We start from the raw sequence: 21,590 nt of genomic DNA on the forward strand, positions 1-21,590 counted from the left end.
ATTTCTATGCAAAGGGAGTTGCTTCTTTTTATGTCATATCACCGTGTCTTACAAACCGTTATTCATGAGGTTAAAATTAATTGTTTTTCTTGGCAAGAAGTCTTGACAATATGGAAAGAAAGTGCTGTGCTCGATGCGAGCCTGCCAAATGCTCTTGAAATGAAGTTTCTAAATGTGTTATCGCTTTCAACTACAGTGGACTTTAAAAGACTTAGTCGAGAAAAGGTTTGAAGTAATAACCTGTTATTGACAGTACACTCTTAGAAAAAAGGGTTCCAAAAGGGTTCTTCTGCTGTCCCCATGGGAGAACACTTTGAAGAACACTTGTAGGTTCTAGATATAACATTTGTTAATAAGTGTACCTGTAAACCTAAAGTAGAAATTCAAAACAGTTGAGTAGACTGACTGGCCATTGACTTTTATTAAAATTAATATGTTGAATTTCTACATGAAAAATATACTTAATTAACATCAAAAGCACAATGACAACACATCCATATACACATGAATATGCCTGATTCTCTTATTATTATTATCTTCCAAATGAAATAAATTCAACTATGGAAAAATTTGGGGAAAATGTATTACTACGATATACAGTGGGGCAAAAAAGTATTTAGTCAGCCACCAATTGTGCAAGTTTTCCCACTTATAAAGATGAGAGAGGCCTGTAATTTTCATCATAGGTACACTTCAACTATGACAGACAAAAGGAGGAAAAACATCCAGAAAATCACATTGTAGGATTTTTAATGAATTTATTTGCAAATTATGGTGGAAAATAAGTATTTGGTCAATAACAAAAGTTTATCTCAATACTTTGTTATATACCCTTTGTTGGCAATGACAGAGGTCAAATGTTTTCTGTAAGTCTTCACAAGGTTTTCACACACTGTTGCTGGTATTTTGGCCCATTCCTCCATGCAGATCTCCTCTAGAGCAGTGATGTTTTGGGGCTGTTGCTGGGCAACACGGACTTTCAACTCCCTCCAAAGATTTTCTATGGGGTTGAGATCTGGAGACTGGCTAGGCCACTCCAGGACCTTGAAATGCTTCTTACGAAGCCACTCCTTCGTTGTCTGGGCCGATGTGTTTGGGATCGTTGTCATGCTGAAAGACCCAGCCACGTTTCATCTTCAATGCCCTTGCTGATGGAAGGAGGTTTTCACTCAAAATCTCACGATACATGGCCCCATTTATTCTTTCCTTTACACGGATCAGTCGTCCTGGTCCCTTTGCAGAAAAACAGCCCCAAAGCATGATGTTTCCACCCCCATGCTTCACAGTAGGTATGGTGTTCTTTGGATGCAACTCAGCATTCTTTGTCCTCCAAACACGACGAGTTGAGTTTTTACCAAAAAGTTATATTTTGGTTTCATCGGACCATATGACATTCTCCCAATCTTCTTCTGGATCATTCAAATGCTCTCTAGCAAACTTCAGACGGGCCTGGACATGTACTGGCTTAAGCAGGGGGACACGTCTGGCACTGCAGGATTTGAGTCCCTGGCGGTGTAGTGTGTTACTGATGGTAGGCTTTGTTACTTTGGTCCCAGCTCTCTGCAGGTTATTCACTAGGTCCCCCGTGTGGTTCTGGGATTTTTGCTCACCGTTCTTGTGATCATTTTGACCCCACGGGGTGAGATCTTGCGTGGAGCCCCAGATCGAGGGAGATTATCAGTGGTCTTGTATGTCTTCCATTTCCTAATAATTGCTCCCACAGTTGATTTCTTCAAACCAAGCTGCTTACCTATTGCAGATTCAGTCTTCCCAGCCTGGTGCAGGTCTACAATTTTGTTTCTGGTGTCCTTTGACAGCTCTTTGGTCTTGGCTATAGTTGCGTTTGGAGTGTGACTGTTTGAGGTTGTGGACAGGTGTCTTTTATACTGATAACAAGTTCAAACAGGTGCCATTAATACAGGTAACGAGTGGAGGACAGAGGAGCCTCTTAAAGAAGAAGTTACAGGTCTGTGAGAGCCAGAAATCTTGCTTGTTTGTAGGTGACCAAATACTTATTTTCCACCATAATTTGCAAATAAATTCATTAAAAATCCTACAATGTGATTTTCTGGATTTATTTTTCTCATTTTGTCTGTCATAGTTGAAGTGTACCTATGATGAAAATTACAGGCCTCTCATATTTTTAAGTGGGAGAACTTGCACAATTGGTGGCTGACTAAATACTTTTTTGCCCCACTGTATCTATGTTGATACATACATTCTTTAAACAGGTAAATTATCTGGGACAAACTCCTTTAAAAAGACGGGCAACATAACTCAAACAAACATAACCACGAGAAAACCTAACTATAAAAAGATTGCGTCGCGGGGTGCAACATCAATACCTCCACCACCCAACAGTAGGAACCATTCAGCATTCAAAACACAACATCACAGTTTGGTTCCTATCTAAGGAAAGACATTATCTTCAGGCTATGCAGCGAAAATGCAAAGTGACACATTTCAGAGACTCATTTTAAACTGCTAGCCCCAGTTGTTCTCTTCAATTATACTGAAGAGTAAGTAAGTTAAATCTAGCAAGTCATTAAAAAGCATGCATCATATTGCAGTAACTATATAATATCTTCGTGCTGTTGAAATGCACTATGACTAAACTAGAGTGTATTTTGATTCAAGCCATGTGATGAATTCTAGCTTTAAAAAAGAAATCGCCATTGGCTTTTGCGAATCACTTTCATGTCTGCTGCTTTTGCTTTGCCCCTTTTCTTCAAACAAACAGCACATTACAGTAATGGCCAGTCTTAGTCGATGGCAGGGGCGCCATTCACCTTGAGCATGGCTGGGGGTTGGAGAATTTTGCATTTTTCAAACACCTGAAACAGCTTTTTGTGCAATCTAGAGCCATAATCATTATGCCTAATGCTGTCTGTACCTCCTGAACTGGTGGCTATTTTTTTTTTAAATAAACTAAATATGCTTCTCTGTATCACTTCTAAAATATGGGTAAAAGATTTAAAGGAGTCTTATTCAGCACATTTAGTAATTGCATGCTTTTTTAAAAGTCTACCAACCTTGCCAGCAGGCATGCCAGTTAAGATAGAGTAGCTAGCTTGTCTAACTAACTTGATTGATAGCCTGAAACAGCTCCTTGGTAGCTACTGTAGTTATGAGTTTGGGAGATTGGGAACCTACCTCGGCTAGCTGAAGCCAACTTCTTAACATTTCTAGGTGACTAGTAGTATTAAAGAGAAAAATATTATGTATATAAAGTACCAGTCAAAAGTTTGGACACACCTACTCATTCAAGGCTTTTTCTTTATTTGTACTATTTTCTACATTGTAGAATAATAGTGAGGACATTACAACTATGAAATAACACAAATGGAATCATGTAGTAACCAAAAAAGTGTTAAACAAATCAAAATATATGTTACATTTTAGTTTCTTGAAAGTAGCCACCCTTTGCCTTGATGACAGCTTTGCATTCTCTCAACCAGCTTCATTAGGTAGCCAAGAGTGTGCAAAGCTGTCATCAAGGCAAAGGGTGGCTACTTTGAAGAATCTAAAATCTAAAATATATTTTGATTTGTTTAACACTTTTTTGGTTACTACATGATTCCATATGTGTTATTCATAGTTTTGATGTCTTCACTATAATTCTACAGTGTAGATAATAGTCAAAACAAAGAAAAACCCTTGAATGAGTAGGTGTGTGCAAACTTTTGACTGGTACATAAGAAAGATGCCGCAAGATGCTGTTTTAATGCAGTGTTCCGTGTCCGGTAGCTTTGAACCGAAACACTTGGATGAAATGTTGAATTTCTTGTCTTGAGGTTGTGTTGTGTGTATGTGGGGACGGGATACATGGTCTGCTGCTAGTTAGTCAGTCATAATCCACCAGGATGCTACAGGAAAAAAAGAGAGGTTTAATTTGAGTTGGGGAAAAATGGGTAAATAACAATTCAATTCTAAAAGACCTGGGTTCAAATACTTGCTGGGCTTGATTGAGCTTTCCTGGCACATTGGAAACAAATTAATAATTGCAAAAGTCATTGTAAATAAGAATGTGTTCTGAACTGACTTGCATAGTTAAATAAAGGTTAAATAAAAATAGAAAATTGTGGAACCCGGGTCTGCCCCCATAGGGCTGGGATTATCAACTAGATTCAGCAGCGGGGTGTTATTTCTTGAGGTGATGGTCAGGGGGTTGGAACAATTACAAATGATTTGTAGACCATCTGAAACCATTTGTATTGTATTTTACCCCCTTTTTCTCCCCAATTTCGATCTTGTCTCATCGTTGCAACTCCCTAACGGGCTCGGTATAGAAGGTTGAGTCATGCGTCCTCTGAAACATGATGCCCAACTGCGCTTCTTAACACCCGCCCGCTTAACCCGGAAGCCAGCTGCACCAATGTGTCGGAGAAAACACCGTTCAACTGATAACCGGACTCAGCCTGCAGGTGCCTGGCCCGCCACAAGGAGTCGCTAGAGCAAGATGAGGCAAAAAATTCCCTGTCTTAGGTCAGTTAGGATCACCACTTTATTGTAAGAATGTGAAATGTCAGAATAATAGTAGAGATAATTATTTACTTCAGATTTTATTTCTTTCATCACATTCCCAGTGGGTCAGAAGTTTACATACACTCAATTAGCAATTAGCGTGGTCCCATGGTGTTTATACTTGCTTACTATCGTTTGTACAGATAAACATGGTACCTTCAGGCACTTGGAAATTGCTCCCAAAGATGAACCAGACTTATGGAGGTCCCCAAAAAAATTTGGAGGTCTTTTCTTTTGATTTCTTTTGATTTTCCCATGATGTCAAGAAAGAGGCACTGAGTTTGAAGGTAGGCCTTGAAATACATCCACAGGTACACCTCCAATTGACTCAAATTATGTCAATTAGCCTATCAGAAGCTTCTAAAGCCATGACAACATCTTCTGGAATTTTCCAAGCTGTTTAAAGGCACCATTAACTTAGTGTATGTAATCTTCTGACCCACTGGAATTGTGATAGTGAATTATAAGTGAAATAATCTGTCTGTGAACAATTGTTGGAAAAATGACTTGTGTCATGCACAAAGTAGATGTCCTAACCGACTTGCCAAAACAAATTTGTGGAGTGGTTGAAAAAAGAGTTTTAATGACTCCAACCTCAGTGTATGTAACTTCCGACTTCAACTGTAGATCTCTCTGCGAAAGTATTCGGCACCCTTGAACTTTGCGACCTTTTGCCACATTTCAGGCTTCAAACATAAAGATATAAAACTGTATTTTTTTGTGAAGAATCAACAACAAGTGGGACACAATCATGAAGTGGAACGACATTTATTGGATATTTCAAACTTTTTTAACAAATCAAAAACTGAAAAATTGGGCGTGCAAAATTATTCAGCCCCTTTACTTTCAGTGCAGCAAACTCTCTCCAGAAGTTCAGTGAGGATCTCTGAATGATCCAATGTTGACCTAAATGACTAATGATGATAAATACAATCCACCTGTGTGTAATCAAGTCTCCGTATAAATGCACATGCACTGTGATAGTCTCAGAGGTCCGTTAAAAGCGCAGAGAGCATCATGAAGAACAAGGAACACACCAGGCAGGTCCGAGATACTGTTGTGAAGAAGTTTAAAGCCGGATTTGGATACAAAAAGATTTCCCAAGCTTTAAACATCCCAAGGAGCACTGTGCAAGCAATAATATTGAAATGGAAGGAGTATCAGACCACTGCAAATCTACCAAGACCTGGCCGTCCCTCTAAACTTTCAGCTCATACAAGAAGACTGATCAGAGATGCAGCCAAGAGGCCCATGATCACTCTGGATGAACTGCAGAGATCTACAGCTGAGGTGGGAGACTCTGTCCATAGGACAACAATCAGTCGTATATTGCACAAATCTGGCCTTTATGGAAGAGTGGCAAGAAGAAAGCCATTTCTTAAAGATATCCATAAAAAGTGTTGTTTAAAGTTTGCCACAAGCCACCTGGGAGACACACCAAACATGTGGAAGAAGGTGCTCTGGTCAGATGAAACCAAAATTGAACTTTTTGGCAACAATGCAAGACGTTATGTTTGGCGTAAAAGCAACACAGCTCATCACCCTGAACACACCATCCCCACTGTCAAACATGGTGGTGGCAGCATCATGGTTTGGGCCTGCTTTTCTTCAGCAGGGACAGGGAAGATGGTTAAAATTGATGGGAAGATGGATGGAGCCAAATACAGGAACATTCTGGAAGAAAACCTGATGGAGTCTGCAAAAGACCTGAGACTGGGACGGAGATTTGTCTTCCAACAAGACAATGATCCAAAACATAAAGCAAAATCTACAATGGAATAGTTCAAAAATAAACATATCCAGGTGTTAGAATGGCCAAGTCAAAGTCCAGACCTGAATCCAATCGAGAATCTGTGGAAAGAACTGAAAACTGCTGTTCACAAATGCTCTCCATCCAACCTCACTGAGCTCGAGCTGTTTTGCAAGGAATGGGAAAAAATTTCAGTCTCTCGATGTGCAAAACTGATAGAGACATACCCCAAGCGACTTACAGCTGTAATCGCAGCAAAAGGTGGCGCTACAAAGTATTAACTTAAGGGGGCTGAATAATTCTGCACGCCCAATTTTTCAGTTTTTGATTTGTTAAAAAAGTTTGAAATATCCAATAAATGTCGTTCCACTTCATGATTGTGTCCCACTTGTTGTTGATTCTTCACAAAAAAAAAAACAGTTTTATATCTTTATGTTTGAAGCCTGAAATGTGGCAAAAGGTCGCAAAGTTCAAGGGGGCCGAATACATTCGCAAGGCACTGTATGTGTGGGAACACTTTGGAACAGTTTTCTAAAATTAAAATGATTTGTAGCTGATTGGCTGGTGTTTTTACAGTCTTTTGTCAGTGTGGGGGGTGGGCGGATAAACAAAATCACCCCGGGCCAAATTTGGGGAATCCTGCCAGTTGGGGAACCCTGCCATAGGGAGTATGTCTTGTTCCCAAGACATACTTAAGCTACTGTAATTGCTCACAGACCAGTGTGAAATGATGTACTTGCCTCAGGACATTTTATTGTGTATGTTTTGGGTCTTTTGAGCAATAATGTGAAAACATTTGCAGGAAAACACAAGTGATACTGTAAATATAGGTAGGTATTGAATCGAACACAAACACACATGGACACACACCCTTGAGTTTACCTGGGAGCAGCATGGTAGACACAAGCTCGGAATCCTCCAATGTATCAATGACACAGCGCTGGAATTTCTTACTGGCATTGGACTGCAGGTAGCTTGGGAATGACAGGAATACAGCAACAAGCAATAGACTTGACATTACAGTAAGACAACCATCCTTATTAACAATATTGAATAGTGGAACGGCTTAGTTAGTAAACAACATTACATAATAAGACTTTGCACTGAAGATATGCACATCAATTTATGAGAAAATGTAAATGCGCATACTATTGAATGCAAAGACATTAAAACGCAAATATTACAGTATCAGTTTGAGCTATACTGCAGATGGCATACTGTATATATTGGTGTGTATGAATCAACCCTGAGAAATGGTGTGTATGTGTGTGTCATGACATGACATGAGATGGGCCATCTGCTCATCATCAGTGGAGAGAGCTTCCATCAGCGAGATGAGCAGCCTGCCAGTGTCACACACACACACCTCATCCAGGAGATACGATCCTGCCAAAACTCATACATTATGTAGCACGACTTTCCCGCGAGCTTCTGGATAGACACACTAAGAAAGAGAGAAAGAGAGAGAGAGAGAGAGAGAAGAGAGAGAGAGAGAGAGAGAGAGAGAGAGAGAGAGAGAGAGAGAGAGAGAGAGAGAGAGAGAGAGAGAGAGAGAGAGAGAGAGAGAGAGAGAGAGAGAGAGAGAGAGAGAGAGAGAGAGAGAGAAAAGAGCGCAAGGGAGTTGAAGTTAGCATCTGGCCCAATCAGTAAATAAGATCTCATTTGCATTAAAGGAGCTCTTACGGCACAAATTCATCATGATGCATAACTGTGGCTGTTTTTTTGAAAGTCTTTTAATGGATCAATCAATGTTACCTATGAAAAAGTTTGTCACTAATTCTTAGGAACTTTTGGAAAGTATTATGCATGCCATCGTTGGGATCAAATAGAACAATCCCAATGGTGAGACATTTTCTATCATCTAGGAATAGGCTTTCCTGCCAACATGATTTGACCAGGAAAAACTCTTGGCCTTAGTTACATTTTTTTTTCTGGCCAGGTCACGTGAATCAATTGGTGGTGAGTCGCGTGCCCTGCATTGCCCTGTGCCAAGCCACTGTGCTTTGGGGTCTAAGCCGGGTAACTGTAATGCACTTTATACTGATGTAAAAAAAAAAAAAGGGCTTGATAAAATACGTTTGATTTGTTTGATTTGATTTGACTCACTGCAAGTTGTCGCTGTGGTTGGACGTGGCGTCCACATAGCTCTTGAGCAGCTTCTGGAACTCCTCGAGGTCCTCCGTTGCCGTCATCTGCGTCTGCACCAGCAGGATGTTCTGTTGGCACGGCGACCACAAGGAAACGCAACATTTACATGCATTTCCATTTTGATCATTTAGCTTAGACTCCTTTACAGAGCAACTTAAGCAACGCAATAACTACAATTAGCTGCAAAAAATGCCGACCTCAAAGCAAGTACGCAAGATTGTCATTTTAGGTGGCTAATTTAGTTGATGCCTTGCTTATGTACATAAGGTATAACTTAGGCTTTACAGTCAGGGCATTCAACTAAGGTAGGTAAGACAACCAGATATCAGTTATCTCAAGAAAAAAGGTATTTAAAAAAAGCAGCTATCGGCAAATAAGAAAAGATTAGTGCAAGAAAGACAGGAACAGTAAGGTGTTTGTGAGATTACATCACATGCTCCTCTGAGCTCCTGTACCCGAGCTCTAGGCAAGACACAGGTTTTAGAAGCAGATAGGGGAGTGTTTTTTTTTTTTGCCTGTGAGGGGAAACTCAATGTGCGAATGATAAATCTGAAGGGCTCCTGTGAAAAATTGGAGGTGTTCTGCAGGTGTTACAGTTACCCAGGGGCGGATGCTGATGTGAATTCATTTTGGATTGCGTCATGTGCGGCCCGCTTTGTAAAACAAAAACAAATTGACACTGTAAAAAATGGGGTGTATGTGGAAACTTAAAAAGAAGAGCTACACGGACGTACTTTTATTGGATAACTGTGCCGTTAAAGTCCAATGACTGGCCTAAGTTGCCCCTGAGGGTATTAATAAAGTTGTATCGAACTGAATCGAATTTAGAGAAACAACAGTCATCACTCACAGATTTGTATGTACTGGCCAGCGTATCTTCTTTCAGAGGTTCCAACTTTGGACCCTGAAAAGACCATTGGAAACCTAGTTATAATGGTCAAACTCACATTGACCAGGACTTGAATAATTCCCAGTTTCAAAAAGCATTTTTTCTTCCAAATACTTTAGCTCTGCTTGTATGAGCTTTCCAGACACAATGGAATAGTCCCAAAAGTGTAAACCAAATGTGTAAACCAGAAAACAAATACTACTTGAACCCAAGTCTGACTAGAATATAATTATCTCACGCAGCTATATACTATAATTATCCAATACATTGCATCATTGACACACATTCTGACTAGAGTTCATATCCAACCCCTGCCTGTACATTGGCAACCCTCTATTTCTATCCAGCCATGAGACAAAGCAATAAGCTATAATATTCAATTTTATTAGCTCACTGCAAAGGGAATGAGAATCTGTAAGGTGACGATTGATATTGCACTACAGTACATGCTGCAGGTTATGAATTGTTCTGATATTGCAGTGTAGATTGACAAACTAGAAAGAGACAGAGAGAGTGAGAGACTGACTGGCTGGCAGACAGACAGACAGATAGGCGATAGAGACAGCATAGGGAGTTAAAGTAAGAGAGAGCGACAAAGGGGAGATAGGAGAAAGGTAGGAGCAGCACGGAGCAATAGAGCAAGACATAAAGGCGCGGTCAGGATGAGATATACCCAGGACACTTCCCTACCTGCCACTCCAGCTTGTCCAATAGCTGCTGGAGCCTGTTGATCTGGGAGCACCAGTGGTCATCAATCTCCATGGTCACTCCTAGAGAAACACACACACGCACGCCCACATAGATCCTATTAAATTAGTTCTAAGAGTGATCATGGTTAACATCATTAATGTAACAGTCTTGCTATCGTCCCTCTCCTTGCCCCAATCTGGGCTCGAACTAGGGCCCCTTGGAACACATCAACTGCCTCCCACGATGCATCTTTACCAATCGCTCCACAAAAGCCACGGCCCTCGCAGAGCAAGGGAAACAACTACAAGGTCTCAGAGCGAGTGACGTCACCGATTGAAATGCCACTAGCTCGCACCGCTAACTAGCTAGCCATTTCCCAGCAGTTACACTAGCATTGATATTACCTGTAGTGAGGATGCCTGAGTAGGGGTGGATAGGGGAGAGGCACATGTTCTTCTGAAACTTGCGGCCACATCGTCTGCTGTTCCTCTGCGCTGAGGGATGCTCCGCCACCTCCACCGCTCTCCTGAAAACAGACAGATCAAGAAAAGGAAGAGGAATAAAAGTAAAAAAGAAAGGTAACTGTCAGAGAGGTGAGGAAAGGAGCGATGGCGCTAGTCACAATTGACGAAGATAGAGGAGGAATAACATATAGAGAGGAGAGGAGGTAGAGAACAATATCAGAAAAGAAGAGAACATTTTGAGAACGATGACAGAAGGCGGTAGCAGCAGTACATTGGCCGAACCAAAACACAACAAAGAAGAGTGGAAGCCATTTTGTGGATAGTTCCAAATAACAAGCCCAACATTGTAATTACCCCCATGGGTAGTGTAGGACATGGTATTGACTGCTCAGTGGTGACACTAACACTTCAAAATCAAAGATGAAGTGTGTGTGTGTGCCCATCTGAGTCTTTGTGCCTCTGTGTTTGTGTGTGACAGAGTAGATGGATGGAGAGTTGCTGTTTTCTCCAAGTTAAGACTTTTTACCTATCCCCAGGGCTGAGGGAGTGTATGACTGGGACAGTTCTCCTGCTGGGCAAGGTAGAAGCCCTAAAGGGCACGCAGCACGTAGGACACTACCGCCGATGAAAAGAAACGAGGACACAGTATCAGGCTGTATTAGGAGTGTGTATATGTGTATGTGTCTCTGTGTGTGTGTGTGTGTGTGTGTGTGTGTGTGTGTGTGTGTGTGTGTGTGTGTGTGTGTGTGTATCTCCCCTACATTTATAACCTCTGTTTTTGTCCATCTCAGTGACTCCTTCTCGCTCTGACCCCCCTCCCTCTGTAGCTCTCCCCTCTTCTCTCTCTCTTCCTTGTCTCGCTCCCCCCTTTCACTCTCTTTCTGTAACTCATCCCCCCCAAATCGACTTCATTATGGCCAATAAACAATATGCTGATACCCAGAGGAGCACCACAGTAGACTCCACAATACTGCGCTGCCCAGAGTCTGCTTCCCAAATGGCATCATATTCTCTACTGTACAATGTGCCCTACTTTTGACAGGGGCCCATTGGGCTAAGGTCAAAAGTAGCGCACTACGTAGGGAATAAGGTGCAAAGGCTCTGCACTTTGCCATCTGTCACTGGCTATCTGTGTCAATGTTTAACCATCCATGATACAATTAACCATTTAATTACCCCAATTATGTGTATTTGACCAGTGTCCTGATGCATTCATGACACAAAAAGAAAGTTGCAGGCTATTCATTACTGCACTATCCACCCATATAATTCATCCAGAAGTACCCATTACACAGCAAATGTTCATGACATGTTTTAGAGAACACCGTTTAAATGAAACCGTCTCACATCAGTTCGCAGGATGTTGTGTATGATAGCTTTTTTTCTGCCCCCCCAACCCCCATTCTTCCTAGTAAGTGGTTAACTCCAAGATGCACCACGGAGAAAAGATATGCTAGGCAGGACGCTAGATACTGTAGCGCATGCAGACAGTATCACCAATGGAGGAGGAGAGAGAGTGTCGCGTGACACAGTGTTTGATTTGATTTTAGCTGCCGGTGAGGGGCAGGAAGTATGTTTGTAAATGAATTTCATGTAGCCTATTAATTCCTTCTAGATGAAAAAATAAATGTTTTGTTGTTTCTCAGTAATACTAGCCACCTAGCAATTTTATAATTCAGCTAACAAGCTAGATAGCTTCCCAATCTCTCAAACTCATAACTAGCTATCAATAAAGTTAGAGTAGCTTGTCTAACAATCTTAGCTGGCATGCCTGACGCAAAGTTGCTAGACTTTAGAAAATACAAAATAATTTCTTTAAAAATGGTTTACCTATCCCCAAAGCCGAGGGAGTGTATGACTGGGACAGTTCTCCTGCTTGGCAAGGTAGAAGCCCCAAAGGGCACTACAGCATGTAGAACACTACCGCAGATGAAAAGAAAAGAGGACACAGTATCAGGCTGTATTAGGAGTGTGTGTGTATACAGTATGTGTATGTGTCTCTCTCTGTATGTGTGTGTGTGTCTCTATCTCCTCTACATCATTAACCCTTCTATCTGTGTTTGTCCATCTCAGTGACTCCTTCTCGCTCTGCCCCCCCTCCCTCTCTATGTGAGTCTCTCTCAATCGATCTCTCTCCCCTCTTCCTCTCCGTCTCTCTCTCATCCTTTCTCTATATCCCCCACCCTCTCTCTCTAGTCTCTCTATCCCCATTTGCTTTCTTTCTGTGTAGCATCCCCCCAAATGTTAACATCATGAGGTGGTGCCATAGTGTTTAGTAGTGAGGTGGTGCTATAGTGTTTAGTAGTGAGGTGGTGCCATAGTGTTTAGTAGTGAGGTGGTGCCATAGTGTTTAGTAGTGAGGTGGTGCCATAGTGTTTAGTAGTGAGGTGGTGCTATAGTGTTTAGTAGTGAGGTGGTGCCATAGTGTTTAGTAGTGAGGTGGTGCCATAGTGTTTAGTAGTGAGGTGGTGCCATAGTGTTTAGTAGTGGGGTGGTGCCATAGTGTTTAGTAGTGAGGTGGTGCTATAGTGTTTAGTAGTGAGGTGGTGCCATAGTGTTTAGTAGTGAGGTGGTGCCATAGTGTTTAGTAGTGAGGTGGTGCCATAGTGTTTAGTAGTGAGGTGGTGCCATAGTGTTTAGTAGTGAGGTGGTGCCATAGTGTTTAGTAGTGAGGTGGTGCCATAGTGTTTAGTAGTGAGGTGGTGCCATAGTGTTTAGTAGTGGGGTGGTGCCATAGTGTTTAGTAGTGAGGTGGTGCCATAGTGTTTAGTAGTGAGGTGGTGCCATAGTGTTTAGTAGTGGGGTGGTGCCATAGTGTTTAGTAGTGAGGTGGTGCCATAGTGTTTAGTAGTGAGGTGGTGCTATAGTGTTTAGTAGTGAGGTGGTGCAATAGTGTTTAGTAGTGAGGTGGTGCTATAGTGTTTAGTAGTGAGGTGGTGCCATAGTGTTTAGTAGTGAGGTGGTGCTATAGTGTTTAGTAGTGAGGTGGTGCTATAGTGTTTAGTAGTGAGGTGGTGCTATAGTGTTTAGTAGTGAGGTGGTGCACTAGTGTTTAGTAGTGAGGTGGTGCTATAGTGTTTAGTAGTGGGGTGGTGCCATAGTGTTTAGTAGTGCGGTGGTGCCATAGTGTTTAGTAGTGAGGTGGTGCTATAGTGTTTAGTAGTGAGGTGGTGCCATAGTGTTTAGTAGTGCGGTGGTGCTATAGTGTTTAGTAGTGAGGTGGTGCACTAGTGTTTAGTAGTGAGGTGGTGCTATAGTGTTTAGTAGTGGGGTGGTGCCATAGTGTTTAGTAGTGAGGTGGTGCTATAGTGTTTAGTAGTGAGGTGGTGCTATAGTGTTTAGTAGTGAGATGGTGCTATAGTGTTTAGTAGTGAGGTGGTGCTATAGTGTTTAGTAGTGAAGTGGTGCTATAGTGTTTAGTAGTGAGGTGGTGCTATAGTGTTTAGTAGTGAAGTGGTGCACTAGTGTTTAGTAGTGATGTGGTGCTATAGTGTTTAGTAGTGAGGTGGTGCTATAGTGTTTAGTAGTGAGATGGTGCTATAGTTAGTAGTGAGGTGGTGCTATAGTGTTTAGTAGTGAAGTGGTGCTATAGTGTTTAGTAGTGAGGTGGTGCCATAGTGTTTAGTAGTGAAATGGTGCTATAGTGTTTAGTAGTGAGGTGGTGCACTAGTGTTTAGTTGTGGGGTGGTGCCATAGTGTTTAGTAGTGAGGTGGTGCTATAGTGCTTAGTAGTGAGATGGTGCTATAGTGTTTAGTAGTGAGGTGGTGCTATAGTGTTTAGTAGTGAAGTGGTGCTATAGTGTTTAGTAGTGAGGTGGTGCCATAGTGTTTAGTAGTGAGATGGTGCTATAGTGTTTAGTAGTGAGATGGTGCTATAGTGTTTAGTAGTGAGGTGGTGCTATAGTGTTTAGTAGTGGGGTAGTGCCATAGTGTTTAGTAGTGGGGTAGTGCCATAGTGTTTAGTAATGGGGTGGTGCCATAGTGTTTAGTGAGGTGGTGCCATAGGGTTTAGTAGTGAGATGGTGCCATAGTGTTTAGTACTGAGGTGGTGCCATAGTGTTTAGTACTGAGGTGCAGCTGGCGTGGTGTTGAGTCGTGTGGTGCCGTTGTGTATCAGAGACTGAGTACTGCGTAATAAGATGGTACTGCCATAGTGTTTAGGTGTGTTGAGCACTAGCGACTTACGGTGCGGGCCTGCTCTGCTCTTCCACGGCCTCCATGGCACACTGCAGGGACATTTGGAGAGAGAGCAGCTGGCTGGAGGTCTCCCTCAGCATGAAGCGGGTCACAAACTGTCCCAGCACAGAGGAGTCCTGGTACTCCTAACAAAGGAGAGGAGATGGAGGGAAGGTAGATGTGGTTGCGGAGAGAGAGAGAAAACGAGAGAGAGAGAGAGAACAGGTTGGCAACCTTTACTCGGAGAGCCCATATCAATTCTAAGAGCTGTTGAGCTCATGACAGCTAAGGCCGTATAGTAACAGCTACCAAAGGTCATTACACGTTTTACTCAAATTAATTTGTTACTTTTCACTGCATACATGATTCTTTGCCTTTTTGAATATAGTCCATGGAATGGTTTTCATACAATACCAGCTATTCTAACTGTAACTAGTGGGAGACTGCTAAGAATAATGTAATTGTAATATGGACCCTGGTCAAAAGTAGTGCACTATATGATGAATAGGGTGCAATTTGGGAGGCAACCCTTGCTACATCCTTTTTGGTTCCAGGTAGAACTCTTTTGGGTTCCATGTAGAACCCTCTGTATAATGGGTTCCACCTGAAACCAAAAGGGTTCTACGTTGAACCAAAAAAGGTTCTTCAAAGGGTTCTCTTACGGGCACAGCCGAAGAACCCTTTAAGGTTCTAGATAGCAACTTTCTTTCTAGGTGTACTGTTGATAAATACCAAGGGGGAATTCTAGTCTAGGGCCTTGGTGGTGATATTTGTGACAACTGCTAACAATCGCTAGCAAAGCAAAAACCTCTATGGATTTTCCTTCTGACAACGTATAAGGAAGTGAATGGAAGAATGGGGCATTAATTGTGACAGGATGCATAATTATGCAGTAACAGCCCCCTCTTTTCTAACAGGGATTGCTGGTTTTTCTCATTCCTTCACTGATTCCTGGGCTGGCCAATGTTGAAACTTTTTTAAATGGCTCAGAGATTTTCTCTCTGCTCCCCTCCAATATCATCTATAAGTTTCAGTAGGAAAAAACATTGATTTCAAAAGTTTAACAAACCATACAACTCTATGCACAATGACTACTTTGAACAGTATGTTTACAAAAAATAGCCAGTGTAGATGCAATTTGGCCCACAGGTGATTTTATCTGCCCAGAGACATATGTGATCGTATATAAATAGAAGCAAGATTTGAAATTCTTATAAAATATTATAACGTTTTTGTTCTTCTTGCGGTCACTTTGCAGTCTAGAAATTATTTGTATTTATGTTTGGCCCGGGGCTGAATCTAGTCGATGATCCCTAATTTAGACCGTAATATGATGGTAATGAATGCAGATATGTTTGGCTTGCCAATTTCAACACCAGTATTGTTGCTGGACTCATCACTTTTACGAGGCACACTAGCTAGATTCCTTTGCACAGATGGAGGCAGTCTATTTTTTTAATTTTTTTATCTCAAAGTCAAAACTAGCCCCTAGTCAATGGACTGGAGCAATTACTGTTCATAATACAATACATACAGTTCAATTCGGAAGTTTACATACACTTAGGTTGGAGTCATTAAAACTCGTTTTTCAACCACTCCACAAATTTCTTGTTAACAAACTATAGTTTTGGCAAGTCTGTTAGGACATCTACTTTGCACATGACACGAGTAATTTTTCCAACAATTGTTTACAGGCAGATTATTTCACCTATAATTCACTGCATCACAGTTCCAGTGGGTCAGAAGTTTAGATACACTAAGTTGACTGTGTCTTTAAACAGGTTGGAAAATTCTAGAAAATTATGTCATGGATTTAGAAGCTTCTGATAGGCTAATTGACATCATTTGAGTAAATTGGGGGTGTACCTGTGGATGTATTTCAAGGCCTACCTTCAAACTCTGCCTCTTTCCTGACATCATGGGAAAATTAAAAGAAATCAGCCAAGACCTCAGAAAAAAAATGGAGACCTTCACAAGTCTGGTTTATCCTTGGGAGCAATTTCCAAACACCTGAAGGTACCATGTTCATCTGTACAAACAATAGTACGCAAGTATAAACACCATGGGACCACACAGACGTCATACCGCTCAGGAAGGAGATGCGTTCTGTCTCCAAGAGATGAACGTACTTTGGTGCGAAAAGTGCAAATCAATCCCAGAACAACAGCAAATGACCTTGGGAAGATGCTGGAGGAAACAGGTACAAAAGTATCTATATCCATAGTAAAACGAGTCCTATATCTACATAACCTGAAAGGCCGCTCAGCAAGGAAGAAGCCACTGCTCCAAAACCATCATAAAAAAGCCAGACTACAGTTTGCAAATGCACATGGGGACAAAGATCGTACTTTTTGGAAAAATGTCCTCTGGTCTGATGAAACAAAAATAGAACTGTTTGTCCATAATGACCATCGTTATGTTTGGAGGAAAGAGGGGGAGGCTTGCAAGCTGAAGAACACCATCCCAACCGTGAAGCATGGTGGTGGCAGCATCATGTTGTTTGGGTGCTTTGCTGCCAGAAGGATTTGTACACTTCACAAAATAGATGGCATCATGAGGTAGGAAAATTATGTGGATATATTGAAGCAGCATCTCAAGACATCAGTCAGGAAGTTAAATCTTGGTCGCCAATGGGTCTTCCAAATGGACAATGACCCCAAGCATACTTCCAAAGTTGTGGCAAAATGGCTTAAGGTCAACAAAGTCAAGGTATTGGAGTGGCCATCACAAAGCCCTGACCTCAATCCAATAGAACACTTTTGGGCAGAACTGAAAAAGCGTGTGCGAGTAAGGAAGCCTACACACCTGACTCAGTTATAGCAGCTCTGTCAGGAGGAATGGGCCAAAATTCACCCAACTTATTGTGGGAAGCTTGTGGAAGGATACCCAAAACTTTTAACCCAAGTTAAACTATTTAAAGGCAATGCTACCAAATACTAATTGAGTGTATGTAAACGTCTGACCCACTGGGAATGAGATAGAAATAAAAGCTGAAATAAATCATTCTCCCTCTTATTATTCTGACATTTTACATTCTTAAAATAAAGTGGTGATCCTAACTGACCTATAACAGGGGATTTTTTACTAGGATTAAATGTCAGGAATTGTGAAAAACTGTATTTGGCTAAGGTGTATGTAAACTTCAGACTTCAACTGTAGGTAGGGTATATTCTGTAGCCTATATCATAGGGTATGTTCTAAAGCCTTTATCTATCCTATAGAGTATCCCTCGAGTTGGTATTCTCAATTCCCCCACCTTCGGGAAAAAAAGCGTGGGAGTTCTCACTGACCACCAGCAAAAATAAAACCTATTTATTCTGTATTTTGTGTAAAAAAATAATAATAATAATAAAAATAAAATATATATATATATATATATATATATATATATATGTGTGTGTGTAATGGCTTATGCACATCTAATGTAGTTTCCATTTATTTGACTCTTTTTTTTAAACAGGTGCATTAAATATTTTGTCATTAGACTTTTGTAAGTGTAATACATAGAAGATTGTCAAAAGTCCAGGTGTGAGGCAGGACGAAAACAGTGCAAATAATAACATTATATTACATTTTGGAGAATGGAGAAAAAAATGTTTAAGGTTATTTTAATCTCTACTTTGAAATTTGTTTAAAACACGTTTTATTTAACTAGGCAAGTCAGTTAAGAACTGTTATTAAAGTTAAACTGTTATTTACAATGACGGCCTGCCCCGGGCCAAACCTGGACGACACTGTTCCAATTGTGCGCCGCCCTATGGGACTCCCAATCACAGCCAGTAGTGATACAGCCTGGATTTGAACCAGTAACGTCTCTTGCACTGAGATGCAGTGCCTTAGAGCACTGCGCTACTCGGGAGCTAGGTGTTGTGTCATGACCACCATGACAAGCAAATAATAATAACCTTTTTTTCAAAAGTTTACGTACTTGGATATGAATAGTGACAGTGGAGCACATGGATGTCATGGAGGGGAATTCCAATTTTGATGCCAGGAAATGATAGGAAAAGAAAGGCAAATATGACTTGAGAAGATATTTCCCAATAGGCTATAGTTTCATCAAATGATGTTAGATTTTTTCAATTATGTTTTAATTATGTGTATTTAGGATACATTGTATGCTAGCTGTTCAACTGGACCATGCTGGAATCACTTATTTTTATGACCAAATACTGTAAAAATGTCATTCCCGCCACATGTCATTACCACCTAATAATGAACTGTGATGGTAAGGACAGAATGTGGTGGTGATGACTAACTGTATTAGTTAATACATTATTACTTATCTTAAGACCTGAAAAGACAAACAAATTACCTATATGATCATGGTTAAGTTGAAATTGAACACTTATTTGCAAAATAAGACCATTACATGTTTTATTTTATTATGTTAGGAAGATTGAGTGATTTCAATGTCTATTTATGTGACTTACAATGGATATTACTGACTTTAATTATTTATTTTAAATGTTTCTATAAGATGCAATCAACCAAGAAGAGAACAAGGACATACACGATATATACAAAAGTATGTGGACACCCCTTCAAATTAGTGGATCAAATTAGTTGATTTGGCTATTTCAGCCACACCCGTTGCTGAAAGGTGTATGAAATTGAGCACCCAGCCATGCAATCTCTATAGACAAACATTGGCAGTAGAATGGTCCATACCAAAGAGCTCAGTGACTTTCAACGTGGCACCGTCCATAGGATGTCACCTTTCCAACAAGTCCGTTCGTCAAATTTCCGCCCTGCTAGAGCTGCCCCGGTCAACACAAGCTCACAAAACAGAACCGCTGAGTGCTGAAGCGCGTGGTGTGTCAAAATCGTCTGTTCTGCGTTGTAACACTCACTACCGAGTTCCAAACTGCCTCTGGAAGCAACATCAGCAAAATAACTGTTCGTCGGGAACAATACCAAGCGTAGGTTGGAGTGGTGTATAGCTAGCCGTCTCTGGAGTGATGAATCATGCTTCACCATCTGGCAGTCCAACAAATGAATCTGGGTTTGGTGGATGCCAGGAGAACGTTACCTGTCCCAATGCAGTGCCAACTGTACAGTTTGGTGGAGGAGGAATAATGGTCTGGGGCTGTTTTTCATGGTTTAGGCTAGTCCCCTTAGTTCCAGTGAAGGGAAATCTTAATGCTACAGCATACATTCTAGATGATTCTGTGCTTCCAACTTTGTGGCAACAGTTTTGGGGAATGCTCTTTCCTGTTTCAGCATGACAATGCCCTGTGCACAAAGCGAGGTCCATCCAGAAATGATTTGTTGAGATCGGTGTGGAAGAACTTGACTGGCCTGCACAGAGCCCTGACCTCAACCCCATCGAACACCTTTGGGATGAATTGGAACAAATGGTCTGTTCTATATCTTCAATAAAATTAAACATGTACAACTGTGACATTAAAATGTTTAATGGTATTTTTCATTAGATTTATATGAAATTTAATTTCCACCACACTGTCATTACCACAATGCTAAGTCATTACCATCACGTTACAGTCATTACCATCACGTTACAGTCATTACCATCACGTTACAGTCATTACCATCACGTTACAGTCATTACCACAATGCTAAGTCATTACCATCACGTTACAGTCATTACCATCACGTTACAGTCATTACCACAATGCTAAGTCATTACCATCACGTTACAGTCATTACCATCACGTTACAGTCATTACCATCACGTTACAGTCATTACCATCACATTACAGTCATTACCACAATGCTAAGTCATTACCATCACGTTACATATTTTGAGGCAAATTACATTAAATTACAATTGATATGGATGATTCTTCGCAAATGTGAATATTAAATGCTTGTTGTTAGAATAATTTGTAAAATAATGTCAAATATTAAGATTCTGATGTGGTAAATACATGTTTCTGAGAATCATCAAGGCATATATGGACATTTAAACATGACTGATACATACATATAGTTAAGCAAACTTCAAAATAGTAATAAGAAATACATGAAAAAAAATACAATTCATGTGCAAATGTTATATACCTTAGGCACAATTTCTGTCATTTCCATTTCAACTAAAATAGCACATTTTATGACGTGGTGGTAATGACATTTCCCCTCGGGTATTTGGGGAAATCGATAAAAATAATGATATTCTTAAATAGTATGGTCTCAGCCACTATTAGATATTGTTTCCAGACAGAGTGATGGAAATATTCAGATAGATAAAAAGCAGTTTCATTTCCCAAAACATTTAACATCCAAAAGTGCCCGTATTTGCAAAATCAACCATATATGTCATTATGTGTAATCTAGATACACCTCCACAGTCTACTGGGCCTGTATATTGTATCTATGCCTATCCTCATGGTTATTGTTTTCTTCTATCTTTCCATAGAACCACTTTTTTACTCTCTCACTTTTACTATGAGCCATCATTACAGAGAAGTGTGTTGAACCCAATACCTGCAATAAACTTGTCTGAAGAGATCTTGGTTCTTGCCAGAGAGAGCTGTGGTGGCTGAACCCTATCCATTGGCACCGAACAGCTCTCTACTAGTGCCAGTTCTACATGGTCCTCCCGGATCAGCCTTTCGTATTTTTCATTGGCCTTTGTACTTGTTTGTGACATGACTAGCGACTGAGTATATGCTGTACCCGCAGTCAATGGACTGTGGAGCAATTTTACTCTTCATAATACAATACATAGGTAGGGTATATTCTGTAGCCGAGGGTGTACTCTACATAGGGTATGTTCTGCAAACTTTACCTCTAGAGTATATTCTGTAGCCCCCAGTCAATTGACTGTGAAGCATTTACTGTTCATAATAAAAGACATGGGTATGGTAAATTCTTTAACCCACAGTCACTAAGCTGTTAAGTGGAACTCTTGCTTTCACCTGTGCAATCGTGTTAAATCAGTGATTACTTCATTGTGCAGAGTAAAGAAGGTTCTATTTTCAAGGTG

General features: G+C 40.8%; 1 protein-coding gene across 2 annotated transcripts in view; it reads right to left on the minus strand.

Annotated features, from left to right (window-relative positions):
• Nucleotides 1-399: 399 nt before the first annotated feature.
• Nucleotides 400-21,590, minus strand: part of LOC110493901 (N-terminal EF-hand calcium-binding protein 1-like) — a 56,437-nt gene continuing 35,246 nt past the window's right edge. Inside the window, exons 6-14 of one of the 2 annotated variants that reach the window (XM_090205022.1) lie at nt 14,651-14,787; nt 12,296-12,391; nt 10,406-10,527; nt 10,002-10,081; nt 9,273-9,326; nt 8,381-8,490; nt 7,641-7,718; nt 7,157-7,248; nt 400-3,866 (exon numbers count right to left, since the gene is read on the minus strand). In XM_090205022.1, the coding sequence (XP_090061148.1) occupies nt 3,841-3,866; nt 7,157-7,248; nt 7,641-7,718; nt 8,381-8,490; nt 9,273-9,326; nt 10,002-10,081; nt 10,406-10,527; nt 12,296-12,391; nt 14,651-14,787 (795 nt within the window). In that variant the 3' untranslated portion in view covers nt 400-3,840. The remainder of the gene's footprint in view (nt 3,867-7,156; nt 7,249-7,640; nt 7,719-8,380; nt 8,491-9,272; nt 9,327-10,001; nt 10,082-10,405; nt 10,528-12,295; nt 12,392-14,650; nt 14,788-21,590) is intronic. The other variant, XM_036949891.2, reaches the window with a different exon arrangement.

Source organism: Oncorhynchus mykiss, chromosome 17 (assembly GCF_057628025.1).
Source record: "Oncorhynchus mykiss isolate SJ-2025 chromosome 17, ASM5762802v1, whole genome shotgun sequence".
Lineage (NCBI taxonomy): Eukaryota > Metazoa > Chordata > Actinopteri > Salmoniformes > Salmonidae > Oncorhynchus > Oncorhynchus mykiss.